This window comes from Netta rufina (assembly GCF_964035555.1).
Source record: "Netta rufina genome assembly, chromosome: 9".
NCBI lineage: Eukaryota > Metazoa > Chordata > Aves > Anseriformes > Anatidae > Netta > Netta rufina.
This window is the reverse complement of record NC_140132.1, coordinates 21841439-21858438: the sequence shown is the minus strand read 5'-3', so window position 1 is coordinate 21858438 and position 17000 is coordinate 21841439. Positions and strand designations below refer to the sequence as shown.

Below are 17000 nucleotides of genomic sequence, written 5' to 3'. Positions count from 1 at the left end.
CAGCCTTTCATGTTGTCCGTAAGAGCTTCAAACCGAGGAGGTTTTCATCTGCCAGGCTGCGAGGGAGGAGGTCGGCTGGAGGCTGCTGAATGCTCAAGTTAGCCACTTAATGAGGCGGCGTGTTCCCAGCTAATGGCTTTGCTCAGGGACAAATTGCAACACCAAGGGAAGGATTAGCATAAAGGCTTATCAAGTGAAAGATGTGCTGGAGCAGAAACACCCCGTCTTTTCAGAAGGTGATGCTGCCACCACTGGAAGGCCACGCCACTGGTGAAGGCTTCAGGTCTCCACCTGGCTTCAGAGGATTTTTTTTTCTTTGTCATTCAGAAGCAGCGAAATCCTAGGATTACACCTAGTAGGACTGATCATGGACAGCAGTGCTGGAAAACATGGAGAGACCTGAGTAATCCGTGATAAAAATGGGACTGTGACCACGAACTTCCCATTGCAATAAATCACTTTTCCTTTTGCTCCTTGGTGTGATGCAAACTGGTGTAATTCACGGCTGATGCAAGTGCAGGACTGCTCACCCCAGCCATGCCTCACTCCCGACTCTCCAGGGACAAATCCATCACGTCAAGTTTAAAGTTAAGAGAAAAAAAAAGTCTGCTTAAATTTGCTTTCGTTGTCATTGAGGCTAACACACTCATCCCATCCTCAGCAACAGCCTCTGAAAAACCTCGCTTTTTTCTTTAAAGGCAAACTTTAGTTTTTTCTTTAAGTGCCACTCAAGACACCGTCCCATCCCATCCCACCCCGCAGACACCCCGTGGCTGTGCCCAGCTGGAGGAACCACCCTGAAGTTCCCACCCCAACTTTCAATGAAGACACACTGGCAACCTGCAAGGAACGAATCCCACCTTTTAACTAACGAGGAGGCACCCACGAGCGAATGTTTTTAACGCAGCAGCCGCACTGTTTAAGCCTGCTCTCGTCTGATCTAGACACTACGAAGACAACCATAAAATACATTTCTTCGCGCTGACCCTGTTAATAACCGCTTCTCAAGGGAGTAGAAGCACTGTAACGAGCTAACACTCTTTGTTTATTTGGAATTCAATAGCTAGACTTATTAAAAGAGAGATCCCAGCCAGCACTCGCTGCAGAAAACACCCGTGGTGATGTGATGGAGCAGGAGCACGGGGCTGGGGCGAAGGCTGAGCTCCGGCACGCTGCCTGGGGAAGGTCCTTCAGCCTCCTGGTCTTTAACACCCATGGAAAGGTAATAAAACCCACACGGCTTCCAGAGCAGGGCTGTGGGCAGCTCGTAAAAATTACCTCTGGGGAGCCACAATCCAATTCTCTGCCCTTTATGCGAGTCTCTGCCCCCAGCAGCTCCCAGTTTGAGCGTGCTGTGTGGGATTAGCTCCCTGCCCTCTCTCTGCCCCCGCACACACCGGTCATTTCAGCTGCCGTTTGCTCTCAGATCCAGTTTTAAAGTGGATTAAAAGAATAATAATAATATGCAGAAGGTTTGTCGTGTTGGAAACTCGCTGCCATGGGTTGCAAGCTCCCCTGTAAAAGAGATGGGGCTGCAGAGGGCGAGGGGGGGTACCTGGCACCCACATGGGGCACAGCATATAATGCCTGCACCAGCAGAGCAGAGGAGACACCTTTACTGCAGCCCAGTGGGGATAAGAAAGTCTTAGAAGGAAGCCCTGACCTCCTCCTCCTCCTCTTCCTCAGCTGCCCACGCCGAGGAGCGGGGCAGGATGGGGACAGGGACAGGAGTGAAGGCAAAGCCTTTGCTGGAGACGTGGGGATGGAGCCAGCTCCCAGCCACACTCTTCCACAGGCAAATTCAAACCTGAGAGCTTAAAAAGACCTAAACAGCAAAAAAAAAAAAAAAATATTACACCAATCTGCCATTCTTATGTGAGGGAGGAAAAAAAAAAACCCTGACAACATTTGGAAGCAGGCTGTGTTTGCTTGGCGCTTTCCATCTTGAGGTAATGAGCGTAAAGGGCTTCCCAGGTAAACCTCAGCACAAACGGCAGATTTTGAGAGCCCCGCTCCTCACTGCAATGAGCTAACGAGGGGCACCCAGGAGATGCTGAGCTCCAACCATCTCCCTCTGGCACCGCCCTGCTCCAAGCCTTCAGCACTGGCCCCAAATCGGGCTGCATCCATGTTGGAAAAGGTGCAAAAAAGGACAAGCAAGAAACATCCCTGAAAACAAACAGTGGCCACTGTGAAAGCCTCAGGTACAAGACCCAGCCCCTGGGATCCTGCTTTGCACTTTTCAGTGTTTCTTTGCATCGTGTGGAGGAGTTTTCTGTTAACAGAGATGGTAACAACCTGCTCTGCGGTGTCAGTGACCAGAGCTCTGCAAGCCTCAGCTTGGGAAGCTGCAGCCCCCGACCAGCAGAGCCAGGTTTGCACAGAGCATGCCCCCAGCTCCGAAAGGCTTTCTGTTTTCTGAGCAGCTGGCTGTAGGGACATCCCCAAAGCAAACAGCCCCTAGCCTGGTCATTCCTGTGGCCAAACGGTGCTCAGAGCATCCTCTAAGCCCAGCGAGACAAGCAAAGGGCTCTCCTTCCCCCTGTGCCCACGCCTGGCACCCGACCAGCCCCGTGAGGCCAGCCACCACGTCCTGCAGCGCCGCTGGCTTGGCTCGGCGTCTTCAAAGGGAGCTTTTTTCCCCCGTGCCACTGCAGATATCTTCTCTCCTGGCGAGGCTGCGCAGTGCTGAGCGTGCAGCAGCGCCAGGAGAGCAGCCAGAGCCACGGGCACTGCGCCCACCCTGCCCTGGCACGGGCTGCGGAGGGGATGGAGACGAAAGAGGGGGATGATAAATTAACGCAGGGACGTTTTGAATCACCTTTTGGAAGCGGCCGCAGCGTAAGAAGCACCTCTCCCGGCGTTATTCAGCCGGCGAGAAGTTCCCGTGACATATTGGTGTGTAGGTGTGTGGGGGCTGGCTCCTGCGGGGAGGGCGGGCGGGCGGAGGGTGCTCTGTGTGGTTCGGCGAAGCGAAGCAGCACAAGATGTACCAGTTGCTCTGGTAACAAAGCCTTTTTTTTTTTTTTTCTCCTTCCCCTAAGTGAAACATCATTTTAAGCGTTTTCCAGTCAAGACTTCCTTGCCCGTGTGGCCAAAAGCAGGCCCCGTTTCAGAAATACCCGCACGATTCGAGGCAGCAAGGGAAGGAGTCGCTCTTCCGAAGATAATCCATCATCACAGGGAAGCTGATAAATCGAGGTCACTGTTTTGCACCCTCTGATTAAGCCAGCACGCGTTACCATACATCAGCTTGCCAGCCCAGCCCCTTCCCACAGCGCAGTAAGAACGGCTGAAACACAAAAACCATCCCACAAGGTGGGGACCTATAAAAAGGGGAGACCCCGGTGGGCTCCCCACCACAGGCAGCCAGCCCGGCAGCAGCAGGGGCTCGATACATGTATGTAACGCTGTGCTCGTGGTACCGAGGGATCATACAGCAGCTTGTCACTCTGTGCTCAGTCACACAGCCCCTGTGTGACCTTGAGGACGCGGAGCCGCCTCGGGGGGCCGGCTGGAACCACCGAGTGACCCCAAGCGGAGCATCCGGAGCGGGACGAACACCCCTGGCTCGAGTTTAATGAAAGGAACCAGGTGCTGCGAGAAGATGGGAAAAGGCAAACGCTTAATAAAGCCATTCAAACCCAACAGCTGGCTGCTGTGGGACAGAAGTGTGGGGAGCTCAGGGCTCCGTGTTCCCCAGCAGCCCAGGACTGGGGGTGCGGGTGCTGTGGGGCACCCAGAGGAGAGGGGGCAGCAGCCAGCCCAGGAGCAGCGCCTGCAGCTCGCGTGCACGCAGCACGGGCTCTCGAGCAAGTCCCAGCAGTGGGCCCTCAGCCATGGAAGCTGTGTACACAGCTCGGGTTAATTCTTTACAGCAACAATCCGCAGGAAACGATCATTTTGTGCAGCGTGGAAACTTCTTCCACCGGGCTCGAAGCAACGGTGATTAATTACCAAACTATTGACCATCGGTCTTTCAGAAAGAGAGACAATAAAACAACTGATTATTAAAAACAATTAATGTCATTCTCCGCTCAAGCTAATTATTTGAACTGCTGGTAATGACCTGGGAACCTGCAGAGTCTCTGTTCCCACCAGGGCTGAGCCAGACCACGGGCAGGCTGAACACGGAGCAAGTTCTTCTCTTACACCTCCCTCCTAAAAGCATAGAAGAAGAGAAAAAAAAAATCTTTCCCTTTCTTTAGCATATCCACCAGCCACTCATTCAGCAGGGGGACGCACAGCAGTGCCCAGGGAGCACGCAGAGCTGGGGACACGCTGGGTACCACAGCAGCACACCACCAGCACCAGGACCACGTTATCCCAGCTCTTTTGGCATCTGCAGGCTCAGGGGCACCATCATCAGCAGACAGCCACACGTGGCTTTTGGAATCCCAAATATTTCAGTCGTTTTCTCATACCCCGGAACCTCAACATCTTCATCTACTGGGCCGAACCGGGGGTTCACCTCCAGATGAATCCGTTCCGGCAAACACAAGTTGAGTAACAAATCAAATAACTGACAGAAGACTTTGGGATGCATTTCCTCATCATTTTGCCCCGTGTGGGTCAAACAGCCACCTAGCCTAGGCCTAAAAGCTGGTGGCACCCCACAGTGTCCCCCGTGCTGCTCCCTCTGCCACCCACGGCAGTGGAGGAGCGTGCACAGGGACCACGGCCACGAGTCCCACGTGCCCTGAACGATGCCGTGGAACTGCTTAGCGATTAGGTGGCATTTCCCAGCTAATTAAGCAATCAATAGTTATTGTGCAATTATGGAGCTGGCCTGTGGTGCTGGATCTTGTGCCCTGTAAAATAAAGCTGCAAACGGAGAGTTGCATCCCCAGCACACCCAGCAAAGCCAGCACGCTTGGTGTCAGCACACCTCGTCCTCCTGCTGGGGTCAGGAAGCTGCATGGAGCACGCAGTCCTGGCATCACTCACCTCCCTGCTCATCTGCATGTGAGAGGAGAGCATCAATGGTTACCATCTGACCTACTGATTGTTTTGGTTTCATGTCGAGAAGACTGGCATCAAAACCCTGCCGTGGTGATGCTGGGTACCTGAGTGATGCTGAGCAGGAGTTTGCTCTCACCCTGCTGCACAGGGGACTCGCAGAGTGACCAAAACAGCTGCCTAAAAACATGGGAGGATCCCGTTATTTTGTGACATATTCAGCCCACGATAACCAGCCCGCTGAATGTCTTCCTCCGGTCTTGCACCAAGCCGCTGGGAGGGTGTCTGTGAGGAATCTGGTGGTATTTCCCTTCCAGCTCACGTGTCCATCGGTGGTCGGCACGCCAGCAGTTGCAGCCCCGACGGTGAGATTTATTCAGGCAGCCTAAGGTATGCTCAGTATGCAAGGCCTTTTTGCTTGCTCTCTAATGCAAAGCAGAGCTGAACGGCAATAATGATACTCTGCCACATGAAAAGCCTTCCCTCACACTTCCAATAATGCTCTGAAGCGTTATCAGAAGTCTCCGCGACTTCTGCATTTAGAGTTTTGTTTCCAGTCAGCAGCTACCTGCTAAAAACAGCAAGGCAGCGGCTCAACTCCTGAAGCCCAAAGCACCGTGTTTCTGTTAAACATTTCTTTAAGCATTCAGAAAAATCCAGGAAAGCAAAAATCCCACAGCACAGCAACGCCTTGCACTGGAGCTAGCAAGACCTCGGCCGTTTATCGAAGACGATTTACAACCCGTACCAGTAGATGCAGGATTATGAGGAAATAAAGAACAGCTTCCAATTCAATTAGCGAGATAAACCATCACCGGCGCGGTCCCTCGTTAAAATAAAAGCCAAGCTCTTCAACAAGAGCTCGCAGAGCAAGGATCCTTCCCTCTGCAGCTACTGCTGCTTGTGGCCAGCGGGGGCAGAAGGACAGGTCCTGATGAGGATTTCCCCAGCCTTCAGGTCGCACCCATGTACGACCTCGAGCTGTGCGCCTCCACACCGTGTCCTTCAAGCACCGGGGACCCCAAACAGCCTTGCTGTTGGCCTCCAAGCTGGCCGGGGGATGTGACAGCTTGGAGACCTTTTGCTTCTAGGTAAGGGAGCCTCAAATGTGTTTTTAGAAGGGAGCCAGAAGGTCTAAGCGTCTTGAAAAGCGATCCATCTGGTTTGCTTTCAGAGATAAATACAGCGGTGGCATCTGGAGGAAAAGAATCGCAGAGATCTTATTTCCGTGCTAGGTTTTAGGGTGGGACACCATAAACAGTTCTGCATGCTTTCTGTCAAAGTCTTCTTCTGTTTATAAAGTGGATACAACTCCAAGACTTCAATTTAAGAGAATCTGAGCTCAGCCTTAGCCTGAATTCCTACCTCGACGCTTACTAATTGGGTTTGGACAGCAGCTCCCCCTCCGTCACCATCCTGCCTGGCACTGCCAGCGAGTGAATCACACCGGGACAATCTGATTACCCCGGCACATTAAAAACAGCGAAAAGGAGGATTTTCTTCGTACAAGAAGGAGAAGAAGAAACACAGAATATATCACCTCCCCAAAAGCCTACAGCTGAACGCTTCTGGATAGTTCTCTCCCTCTTTACGATCACACAAAGAGGCACCAAACAAACCACTGCAACAGGAAACACGCGCAGCGGGGCTGTGCGAGGAGCAGAGCAAACATTAGATAGTTTATTTCCCTTTTCTGCTTTCCACAAAAACATGACACTTTCTAAAGGCCATTAACGGCGCATAGTTTCCACTGATTGTTAGAAATACGCCGAAGTTAAAATTAGGTCACCCCCTGCCATTATTTTAGCGGCTGAGAAGAAAAACAGGGCTGAACCCAGCTCCCGGGGCTGGCCTCCGTTCCCGAGAGCCAACAGTGGCACCACAAAAACCACCACCAACACCAGCACCAACACCAGCACCCTCGGGGCAAGCACCGAGGGGAAGGCTCCCCGAATATGCCCTTGGTAAGAAGGGGGCTGGAGGGGGGCCGTTCTGGTTGGTTTTCACCTCATTCCAGTTCAGAAATTCACACGTCTTCAACCCCCGAAGTTGCGGTTCACCCTCGGTTCACTTCAGTCCTTCCAGCGTGGAATTGATGGAATTAGCCCGCGGCAGCGGGAGGATGGGGAGAGCAGCATCAGAACAAACAGCTCCTGACAGGTGGCTTCCCAAGCAGCCTTTTCTCCTCTTGGTTAGGGCCAGCTCGCTGTCCTTCACTGCGTGACAGGCAAGGGCTGAGCCTTCCTGCTGACCGAGGCGGAGCACGCGGAGGTATTCCCTTCTATTGTCAGAAGGGAAGGTGGGCAAGACAGGCAAACGGGATCTCTGTGTGCACACAGGCACAAGTGCAACGTAAATACAGATCCAGTGCCCACACACACAAACCTTTGGAGAACGGGGCCCATGGGGTTGCTATCTGCCAGCAGACCTGGAATACGCAGCGAATTCCACGTGCACCTTGCCAAGAAACATGTTTACACCATGCATTAAGCACAGATAAGGCCAGACTCCAAAATAATTCGACCCCTCCTAACGCCACAAGAATCATCCACAACAAAAACAAACCACGATTACAGATTCTGGAATTCCCTCAAGCTGAGGGGTGATGGGGACAGGCGCCCCGTGCTTTAGCAAAGGACGGACACTTTAAACGTTGCAGGAAGAAGCTCACGGGTTTATAATTTTGTTCTCCACGGTCTCCTTTGTACTCCCATTTGGAGAGCTGCTGCCAGACGTTTGCAGGAGCTTGAAAGCAAACCCGCTGAGCGCCGTGGGTCTCCTCCAGCAGCAGGTTTCTGCCGAGCAGCGAGCGGCAGCCAGCCTGCGTGCTCCAGCCCCACGGTACCGGCAGAGCAGCAGCCTGAGCAGGCTCCTGGACCACGATACAGCTCTGCTGGAGAGATTTATCTACGAAACCCCAGACTCCCCGCTCCCTCCCTCATCACAGAATCCATAAAAAGCAATTGGGGGTGGGGGGAGAGGCAAAGAAAGCAATCTGGTTTTAGTGACAGCTTCAGAAGTAGTACAAATTGCTGTTGTAGGAGCTCCACGTGCTGCGCAGAGCTGGAGCACGTGACAAAAAGGCAAAGCCCAGCCAGGTTTTTGTCAGGCCTGACACTGCTGGGACCTAACGAGGCCGGTGCAATGGGATGCTCCACGGCCAGCACACGGCCAAGGCGACCAGGATCACTCCAGACACCGGCGTAGCCTTACCTTATAGACTTGCCCATAGGTGCCATTGCCGACAAGCTCCACCAGCTCAAAGATTCCCGCAGGATCCTAGGAGAAAAGGAAGAAGAAGCATTTAATGTGCTGGACTTCTGACTCCTCAAAAACAAGCTTTCTATGAAGAGAAAGACCAACATTTTCTGACAAACGTTTTGAACATTTTAAAGTCCTCTGACAGCCCAGGGATTGGAAGCATCACAGTCAGGGGGAGCAGGGGCGTTAATCCACCCCGTGTGCTGAGCCAGCCCTGCAGGGCTGTGTCCCAGCAGCATTTGTGTTGTTGCCCTGAGGCCTGGTGCATCCTGGCCATTAACTTTCTGGCCTCTCTGATAAATAACAGGACACCCAGAGCTGGAAGCTGGCACCAGAGCACACCCAGCAGCCCCGCACACCCCTCCGCCCCGCTGTCACACACGTGCACACGTAGGAGCACACGCAGCGACACTGCCCGAAGCCAACATTCGCTGTGAGGTACGAGGGAGGGTGGGGAAAGAATAAACCAGCGCTGCTATTTTCTCCCCTCGCTGGGTTTTCCCCGTCCAGCAGCTCTATTTATGCTCCTCTGTTCCTCCTCCTCTCCCCGCGCTCACTCCATCTGGGTCCGTGTGTTCCCCTGTGAACCAGGTGGGCACGTGGCTCTCCCCCCTCCCCGCTCCTTGCCCGGCCTCGAGGACATTTGGGCCACCAAAAGCCACCAAGCTGCAGGCACTCGGAGGCTCTGGGGGGTTTTGAGTCACTTCTGCTATGAAATGTCTCGATGTCCCAGTGAGCCGGGTACCTGCGGCCTTACAGGATGCAGGCGGCGCGTTAGCGGCTCTGCCTCATGAAGAGGAAGAGCAGCCTTCAGGGAGCATCCCTGGGGAGACAGGCAAAACCATATGAAAACGGCCCAAAAATGCCATCCACCACCTTGAGCTGACCAAGGGCAGCGCTCCCCAACAGCGGCTGGGGAAAGGGAAGCGGCGCTGCGCTGAGTCTGAACCAACTGGGGGAGGAGGAGGGGAGGGATGGCAGCAGCTGCTGTTTATTTCTTGAATTTCTTTCCTTCGGGTTATTCTCTGCAGTGCTGAAACAACTCTGGAAGAGGCTTTTCAAGTGCTACAAGTATATCTATTTTTGAATATTCACTGGGAGATTAAGAGAGAAGAAAGCTGTGCCTAGGGCAGATGATCAGGAGGCTTGGAGAAGCGCATCCCGGGAAGCAGCTGGCCATTTCTGATAACGAGAACCATTTTGTCTGACACCTTTTCCGACCGATTCCCAAACCTCAGCCCCAGGAGTCCCCCCTGCTGCCCTGCGGGGCCACCTGGCCTCACCCAGCTCCTCCAGGTTTACCCCAGCTCGTTTGCAGCACGGCTGCAGACGTCCCCCCCCACCACCACCACCAGCAGCAGCACCACGCTTCTTCCTTCCTTCCCCCATTTCCACGGGGAAGCATTGTCAAGGTAACGGGGCTGCTCGCCGAGCCACGGGGCCGGGCAGGATTTGAGCAGAGCCCTAGCAACACGCCGGGAACGAGGAGGGAGAGGAGGGAGAGAGGAGGGAGAGAGGAGGGTGCTCGCTCCTCCCCGCGCTGCTGCTGCTGCTCCTCGCGCTGCTGTCACCCCCGCAGCTCCCACACAGCCCCTGCCCGTGCCCAGGAGCAGCGTGTCGCCAGCAGCCACCCAAAGAAGCACAGGCAGAGGTCAGGGCAGGGAGAAATCCTTCTTTCCGCTGAGCTGGCTCAGCCCAGGGATGAGCTCTGCGCCCTCACGGCTGCTGCGGGCTGTCCCCACGGCTGGGGGACGCGGCCACCGCTGCGAAACCCCAGGGGATGGGCACGGGAGGCAGGCAAGCAGGGTGGGATGCTCAGCGGGGGATTTGAAACCAGCTGGAGAAAAGAAACCCAGAGCACAGGGGTCTGGCTGGGGACCAGCCCCGGGCAGGCAGGAGGAATCTCGGCCCAAATATAGCCCGGGCTGCAGATGCGGAGCAGCGCGGCTGCTGGCAGCGGCCCCGGGGCTCTCTGCTCACCCTGCCCCGGCTGCCTGCCCCTGCCTGATCATTCAGGGCTGCTGGCAGAAGATGGGCTGATTAAAATCGAGGAGGGCCAGCATTTAAGACAAACCCAGGAGCAATTTTCAGCCCTACGTGAGCTTCAGGCTGCATTCACATAGCTCTGCTGAGAGCCGCGTACACACAGAGCAGGAGCCGGTGCCTCCTGACAAAGGAGGGGGCAGAAAGGCAGGGCAATGCCCAGCACAATTTGGGGCTGTGCTTCGGGGACCCCAACACCCCACGGAAATCGGTGGTACCCAACTCTGAGCGGCTAAAAACGGTGTGAGACACGGAGCAGGGCGAGAGCAGTCTTCTCCGGTAGCACCACGAAAAAACGCCCCCGGTATTTGCATAAACAACGCACCAAAAGCCCTCGCCGTGTCAGAAAAGGGACTGCTGCACACAGCTGATAAAGCTGAACGCCTCCCAGCTCCGGCAGCAGCACACGCAGCCTCTGGGAAGGCCTTATCGGCGCGAGGCAAGCAGCAGCTGGGCTCACGGCAGCTCCTTCTCCTCGCCGAAATGGCTCCGCTCGGCGCAGACCCCATGGGACGGCACCGCTGCCTGCACCGCCAAATTTCGGCGAGCCTGGGGAGCACAGGAGCCACCAGGAGACCTCCAACAGCAGTGACCATGTGCAGGGCCACACCAGCTAAGGGCTGAGGGCTGCAGGTGCTCATCCGTGGCACAGTGTCCCTAAAAACCGCCAGGCAGATGCCCACAAACACAAGAGAAGTCTGCACGCCCAGCTCGCCTCTTCTCCTTGCAGGAGCCGAATTTTTCTCCCCTCCTGCCCCCGCGCTGAAGGTATTTAGCAGCAAGGGTTATGTGAGGAGACGGGGGAGAGATGGTGGTGGGGAACCGAGGGGCACACCAATTAAAGCCCTGTTGCTGTGAATGCACGGGAGGGGAAATGAGAGATCAGAGCCTCTGTAATCACCGTGCACTTATTCCCCCAATTCTGAGCGGCTAATGACAACTTCCAGCCAAAAAGCGTGGAGATAACCAGTCATTAAGCAAATGTTGTAACCCTAGAGAAGAAAAAGGCTCGGTGTGACAGGAAGCAATGCACCAGGAGGGGTTAGCAGCCGGCCAGCATCCCCAGGCTCCAGGTCGCTGATGCAACTTGCTTTAGCCCACACACGGGGCACCTGCACGGGCTGCACTTCCCAAAACCTCACGTCCAGGCTGCACGTTGGCAAAGCCAGAAGTTTCAGGCAGCCACGCACATCTCCCCAACAACAGGGCCAGAAAAATCTCAAGTCAGCTGGTATTCCCTCAAAAAAACCTCATTACCGCGCTCATTTTGCAGGCGCTGAAGCACTCGGATGATCTGACAGAACAAGGTCCCGAGCCCCCCGGGGAAGCCATCCCAAAAGGCACGCGGTTTAGAGCGAAATGGAGGGTTTGGAGGAGTGCTTGAGGACAGTTTCTTTTTAATAATAAACTAGTCGCCTCCGTCTCCAAGGCTCTCCTAGCTAACAACCTTGTGAGCAATGTGAGGATGGGCAGGAGCCAGGAGAGGATTGCTTACAGAGCTGCAGACAGCAAGCAAAGCAGCGAGGCAAAGGCCGAGGCAATAAAATATGGAGTTACTGGGAACTTCCAGAGAAAGAGGCTGATGGTACCTTTCTGAGCTGCGAGCACTGCCCTCCCAACACACAGACGTACCCCTACGCCTGCCCAGTAAGAAAAGCAGTACAAAAAAAACACCACTCAACAGGCTGCTCGGGTATTTTGGGGGATATTTGGCTCGCTGAGGGTTTTGTTTTCACTTTGAAGCAGCAGCTTGTCCTCCCTCACCCCCAAACACCCAGCGCCACGTCTCAACCGAAGATGTTCGGCAAGGAACAGCGCTCCTGCACAGCAGGAGGGAAACTTGTGAAGGCCAAGCTGTCAGCAGGAGAAAGGTTTCTCCACCTGAGAGCTGCGAGAGGCCCGTGGACCAACCCATCTGAGCCGTTCCTGCCCAGCATCCCACGAGGAGCTGCTCCCTGCAGCCCCCTCTGAGGGTCGCGGCCGTGCTTTGTCCCCCCCAACCCACACTCAAGCTCTCCCAGGCCTCCCACCCTCCTCTCCCTGGCTTCTTGCTGGAGAGCCCCAGCCCCTCCTTCCCTTCCAAAATGTCCAGCCTCCGAACAGCTGGCGACAGCAGAATTAAAGAGCTAATGAACATTGGGCATTGCGGTCACTACAGCTGGATCACCCCTTTAGCTCCTACCCCTTCAATTTAGGGCGTAAGTGTGGATTTGTGGCTAACAACTCATGGGTCCCACAGCCCGGGTTGTGCCAGAGATGCTAGTAAGGGACAGCAGGGACTGCGCTGACAGGCACGAAGCCAGCCGTCCTCCAGGAGGACGCATTTGAAGCTTGACTCTCCCCAACCCTACAACGAGTCGGATCCTCTCTCACTTCAAAACCCTACCCGGCACATCCCGTGGCTCCTCGGGAAGGCCTCCACAATCGTTGGCGAACCCCGACGTTTCCAGCGCCGCGCCGGATGAATGCGGCCCCAGCACCGGCACCGATTCAACACACACCTCATTCCAGCACACAACTTCAGCAGGACAATATATAAAAGGCCTGGCTAAGCTCAGAGTCTCTATAAAGCTACAGAGCCAATTATAAATCGTATCCGTAGTCCCCAGAAGATCTGAAGTCAGCGCTAGCATTGTGCCACACTTCTTAGGATGCAAGAGATCAATTAGAGCCCAGCAGCTGGACACGCTCCACGCTGGAAGTCACTCATCCGCAGTTTCAGCCCAAGAAGATATTATTCCTAACTGTTTAGATCTCGCCCCTCTGAGAATTAAAGAGTTTCACCTCGGCCAGCAAATGTTTGCATCCAGCTGAAATTGCTACCTGCCAGTAAATGCTGTCAAAGGTCTGGGGGACCTCAGAGGAGCTGCTTTAATTACTTACCCGAGCTGCTGGTCCAGGAGCTGCAGCCTCTCAACGCACCTCTCCTAGAGGCACATCTGAAAAGCGAGGTCACCGCCAAGCCCGGCACCAAGAGCAGACCAAAATTCAGCGTTTCCAGCAGCCAGTCCCTTTGGGGGTTTGCCTGGGGATGTCTGCTCGGGAGGCAGCCTGCACCTTCCTGAGCCTGGAGATAGCAGCCTCCAGGGGAGGCCACAGAGCTCAGATATCTGTGATTGCCTTCTCCAAGCCAAGGCAGCCTTGCTCCTTCCTCGCAGCCAGGAGAAGACCTCAGCGTGGGAGAACGCCTCTCCCATTTTGTTTCAGAGAAGGACAAAGCAGGGCGCAGATCACATCCCGTTATTTAGCATCCCGCTAGCTGCAGCAGCCTGCAAGAGGCAGCCAGCAGACCGTAAAAAACGCAGCGATGCTCCACGGGCACCCCAAACATGCACCATGGACATGTCTGTCACAGAAACGTCTTGACAAACCGGCAAAGTTACTCAGAAATCAGGAACGCCAAGGATATGTTACGCCACACGCCTCGAATCTAGGAAGAGCTTCCTCACTCGGGAGCTAACAGGGTGCAGGGGAGGGGGAGGGAGGCTTCGCACCCTTTCCCTACATTTCACAGGCTCCGCTGAGTAATGCCAGCCTCACCGGGGAGCCCGGCCGCCTGAGCTTGACAGACCCTCCCTCAGACTGGGGGGAACGAGGTCCCGCAGCGAGAGGAGCAAGATCCTGCCTGACAGCCACACGCGCTGAAATGATTCACAATAATTTTTTTGCCAGGTCGTAAAGCCTTTCCCAGAGCAAAGCTTCTGTGTTTCGCAGTGGCTGGTGTTGTGAAACGCTCCTGTAGGCTCTGGGAGCTGCTTTTTCTCCTAAATCCCGTTACTGAATGGGGTGGGGAGCAGGGACTGCCCTACAGCTCACGTGCCAGGGGTACTGCAGCAGTGCTTCAGCCCAGGCAGGGCAGCAGGACCTCTCACACAGGTCTGAGCTGGGTTTGCTCCACAAGTCACCGTGGCGCCCGGTGCACCCAAGCACCCCCGTCTGCTTTATGGGATCAGTTCGGGTCCCGCCGGGGACAGCTGCACATCCCCGAGCAGGACTGGGCCCATAAGCAGGGAGTTTCATCACGTGGGTGTTGGGATGTGCAAGGGGGTGGGAAACACTCCCCACTGCTCCTAAATTAATTGCTGTTGTTGTGATTTGATTTGGGAAAACCTCCAGGGCTAAGTTTTGTTTTAGAAAACTACAAACCCATCAGATTAATCAACTGAGAATAAATCAGTTTGAGTTATTTATTTCTCCTCTATCTACTCCTCTTTAGGCTTGGCAAGTCGCTGCATTCTTTCCATCCCGTGCAAGAAAAAGAAGACCAGGGCTTTGGGCTCGTCATTATTTTAAAGGAACTTCTGCAACGTGGAGCAGCTCTGCAAGCCTAAACCACGGCACAGGTACAAGGAGGAGGAGAAGTGATGGCTGGGGCTGGTCTCCACGTGCTGCAGGCACCAGCCCTGCACCCAGGTGCTCGGGAGAGGAGCAGAGCGAGGAGCTCAGTCTCCTCCAGCCACATTTCGCTGCCTCTGGATCCCTGCACATCCTTTCCCCCTGATTCCCTGCCCGCAGCTGCAGCAATGCGGCAACGCCTCTGCCAGCGAACCGGGGAGAAAAGCCCTCACATATATTATGCTGGAGAAAATTAATCTTGTGTTCCACAGAATATTAAGTGGATTACATCTACAGCCTCCAAGGAGGAAAATGTTGATTCCCATGTAACTTGTGCCATTATTCACCTCTATTAACTTTTATTTTTTACCAGCACAATGTTGGTCGTGGTAATTCCTTGTTATTCAGTCCAGACTTCAGCCAGACCTCGACACGCCGAGCAAGGAGAGCACGTGGGACCTCTCCTCAGCCACGAGGAAGGCTCAGAAATCATCCTGCGGTGGCACTGTTACTGCACAGGGCAACGTTCAAGGTGGTTTCTCAAAGCCAGCTTCATTTCTGCTGGACAACTCCACGGCAGGATCACATTTGAGCATCACTCGGCCACCCCCATCCAGGTCTCATGGAGCCCTGCTCTTTCTGTGCGGAGGTGCTAATGACTAAAAAAGCAGCAGGCTCCGATAATCAGCCTCAGTATCATTTAAATCCTTACCTATCATTCAAATACATGCTCCCAGAGGGCGGCATACCCTTTGAAGCAGAGCTCGCGGGGAGTGCAAGTCACTCAGCACGGAGGAAGCAAGCCCAAAGCCACACAGAAAGGATGCAGCCCCCCGATGGGGACGCAAACTCAGCCCGAGCACTTCTGAATCTTTCACAAGCACCTCGATGGGCTTAAAGGGCCAAAAGGACCGTTTTGATGATGTTGCACAAAGTAAGGAAGGAAAGGAAATGTGCTTTTTTTTTCCTAGACGTGATGCATAATCAAAAGCTCAGTCCTGGCTTGACATATGTAGCGATTCTTTACTCTCCGTGTAAATCTCACTGCTCTGTGCAGAAAAAGGAACAACTTGTAACCTGTAATTCCCAGGCTCCGTCCCCTCTTTTACAGTTCCTTGAATAATTTGAATTCTGCACAATAAACGTCAGAGCTGATAAGAGAAGCCTTATCGGATGAAGTAACCTACAGCTTTCCACGTGGGCAAGATGCAGAGCTAATGGTTACAGAACCAGATAAGGGTGCCCATAACCACAAATCAAACCCGTGCAAGGGCAGCAGCAGCGCCGCACTCCGTCGGGCAGTAAAACAAGCAGTACAACAAATGCCCTGTGGGTTAGTACCCAAGACACCACTTCTGCCCCTTTCACTCAGCTCTCTTCTCCGTGTTTTGTCCTCACCGAGTCCATCAGGTGCTCTCCGTGCACTGAACTTGCTGCCAGTAACAGGGCTGCACCTTGTCCCCTGTCACGGCTGCTCAGGACATAAGAGCCGGCTTCACATCGTCCTCGCTCCAAGCCCCAGCATTGCTCTTATGTTCCTCTATATGACTGGTGCTACCCGTTTTGGTGCACTAGTCTTGGTCACAAATTCACTTTTGCTGGTTCTTTTAAGAACTCTGACCTGTTGGTTATCTTCCCACCTGATTTCCTCCCTGAGAATTGACACCTGCAAGTTTTTTTTCCGTTCCCTAGTGTCCCAAAGCTCATTCTGTGTTGGCAAACCTACAAGAAAAGCATTTATTGAAGGAATTTGCTCATCAACTCTTGCCGGCACTGAAAACACACCTTATCTAATCTTAGGAGAGCATAGTTTAATGACTACAACACGGGATGAGAGGCCAGAAGGTCTGACTTCTACTCCCCGCTCTGCCAGGGCTGCAGTGCCTGTAAGTGAATGTAGACAAGATGCTTGACCCCCCCCCCTCACCTTGATTTCCCCTGGTAGAAGGCTATCCTTGCATTCCTTTCCTCACAGGGGATCTTATCTGTAAACTCCTCATTAGCATCTGCAAAGAGTTATGCCTCTCCGGATGTGGATGTAAAGCCAAGCAGAGCAGCAGCACCGGCCGCTGAGCCTGGAGACATCCTCTTCGGTGCTCTCAGGCAAACTGAGCAGCGCTGCACTCCCCATCTGTGCTTAGGGAAAAAAAAATTAATTCTTTCCCTCTACAGGAAAGAAAAAAAAAAAATCACTATTATCCTACAACAGCTGGATGTGGAGATAGGGTAAATCCAGACCCGGCACAGATGCTGCTGAAGATGAAGACCAGAGCCTCAGCTCCCACGGCCTTGCACACAAGAAGGCTCCTGCTCTGCCCTGCCTCAGCGCCTTGCAGTCTTTGTGGGGCACTAGAACGCAGAAAGGGCTTCTTCTGGTATTAATAGAAACTTCCAGTTGGAAA

At 54.1% G+C, this 17000-nt stretch overlaps 1 protein-coding gene across 4 annotated transcripts in view; it reads right to left on the bottom strand.

Annotated features, from left to right (window-relative positions):
- Window positions 1-17000, bottom strand: part of TNIK (TRAF2 and NCK interacting kinase) — a 139508-nt gene that overhangs the window by 110461 nt on the left and 12047 nt on the right. For all 4 annotated transcript variants that reach the window (XM_084292414.1, XM_084292417.1, XM_084292416.1 and 1 more), the window contains exon 2: window positions 8173-8238. In XM_084292414.1, the coding sequence (XP_084148540.1) occupies window positions 8173-8238 (66 nt within the window). The remainder of the gene's footprint in view (window positions 1-8172; window positions 8239-17000) is intronic.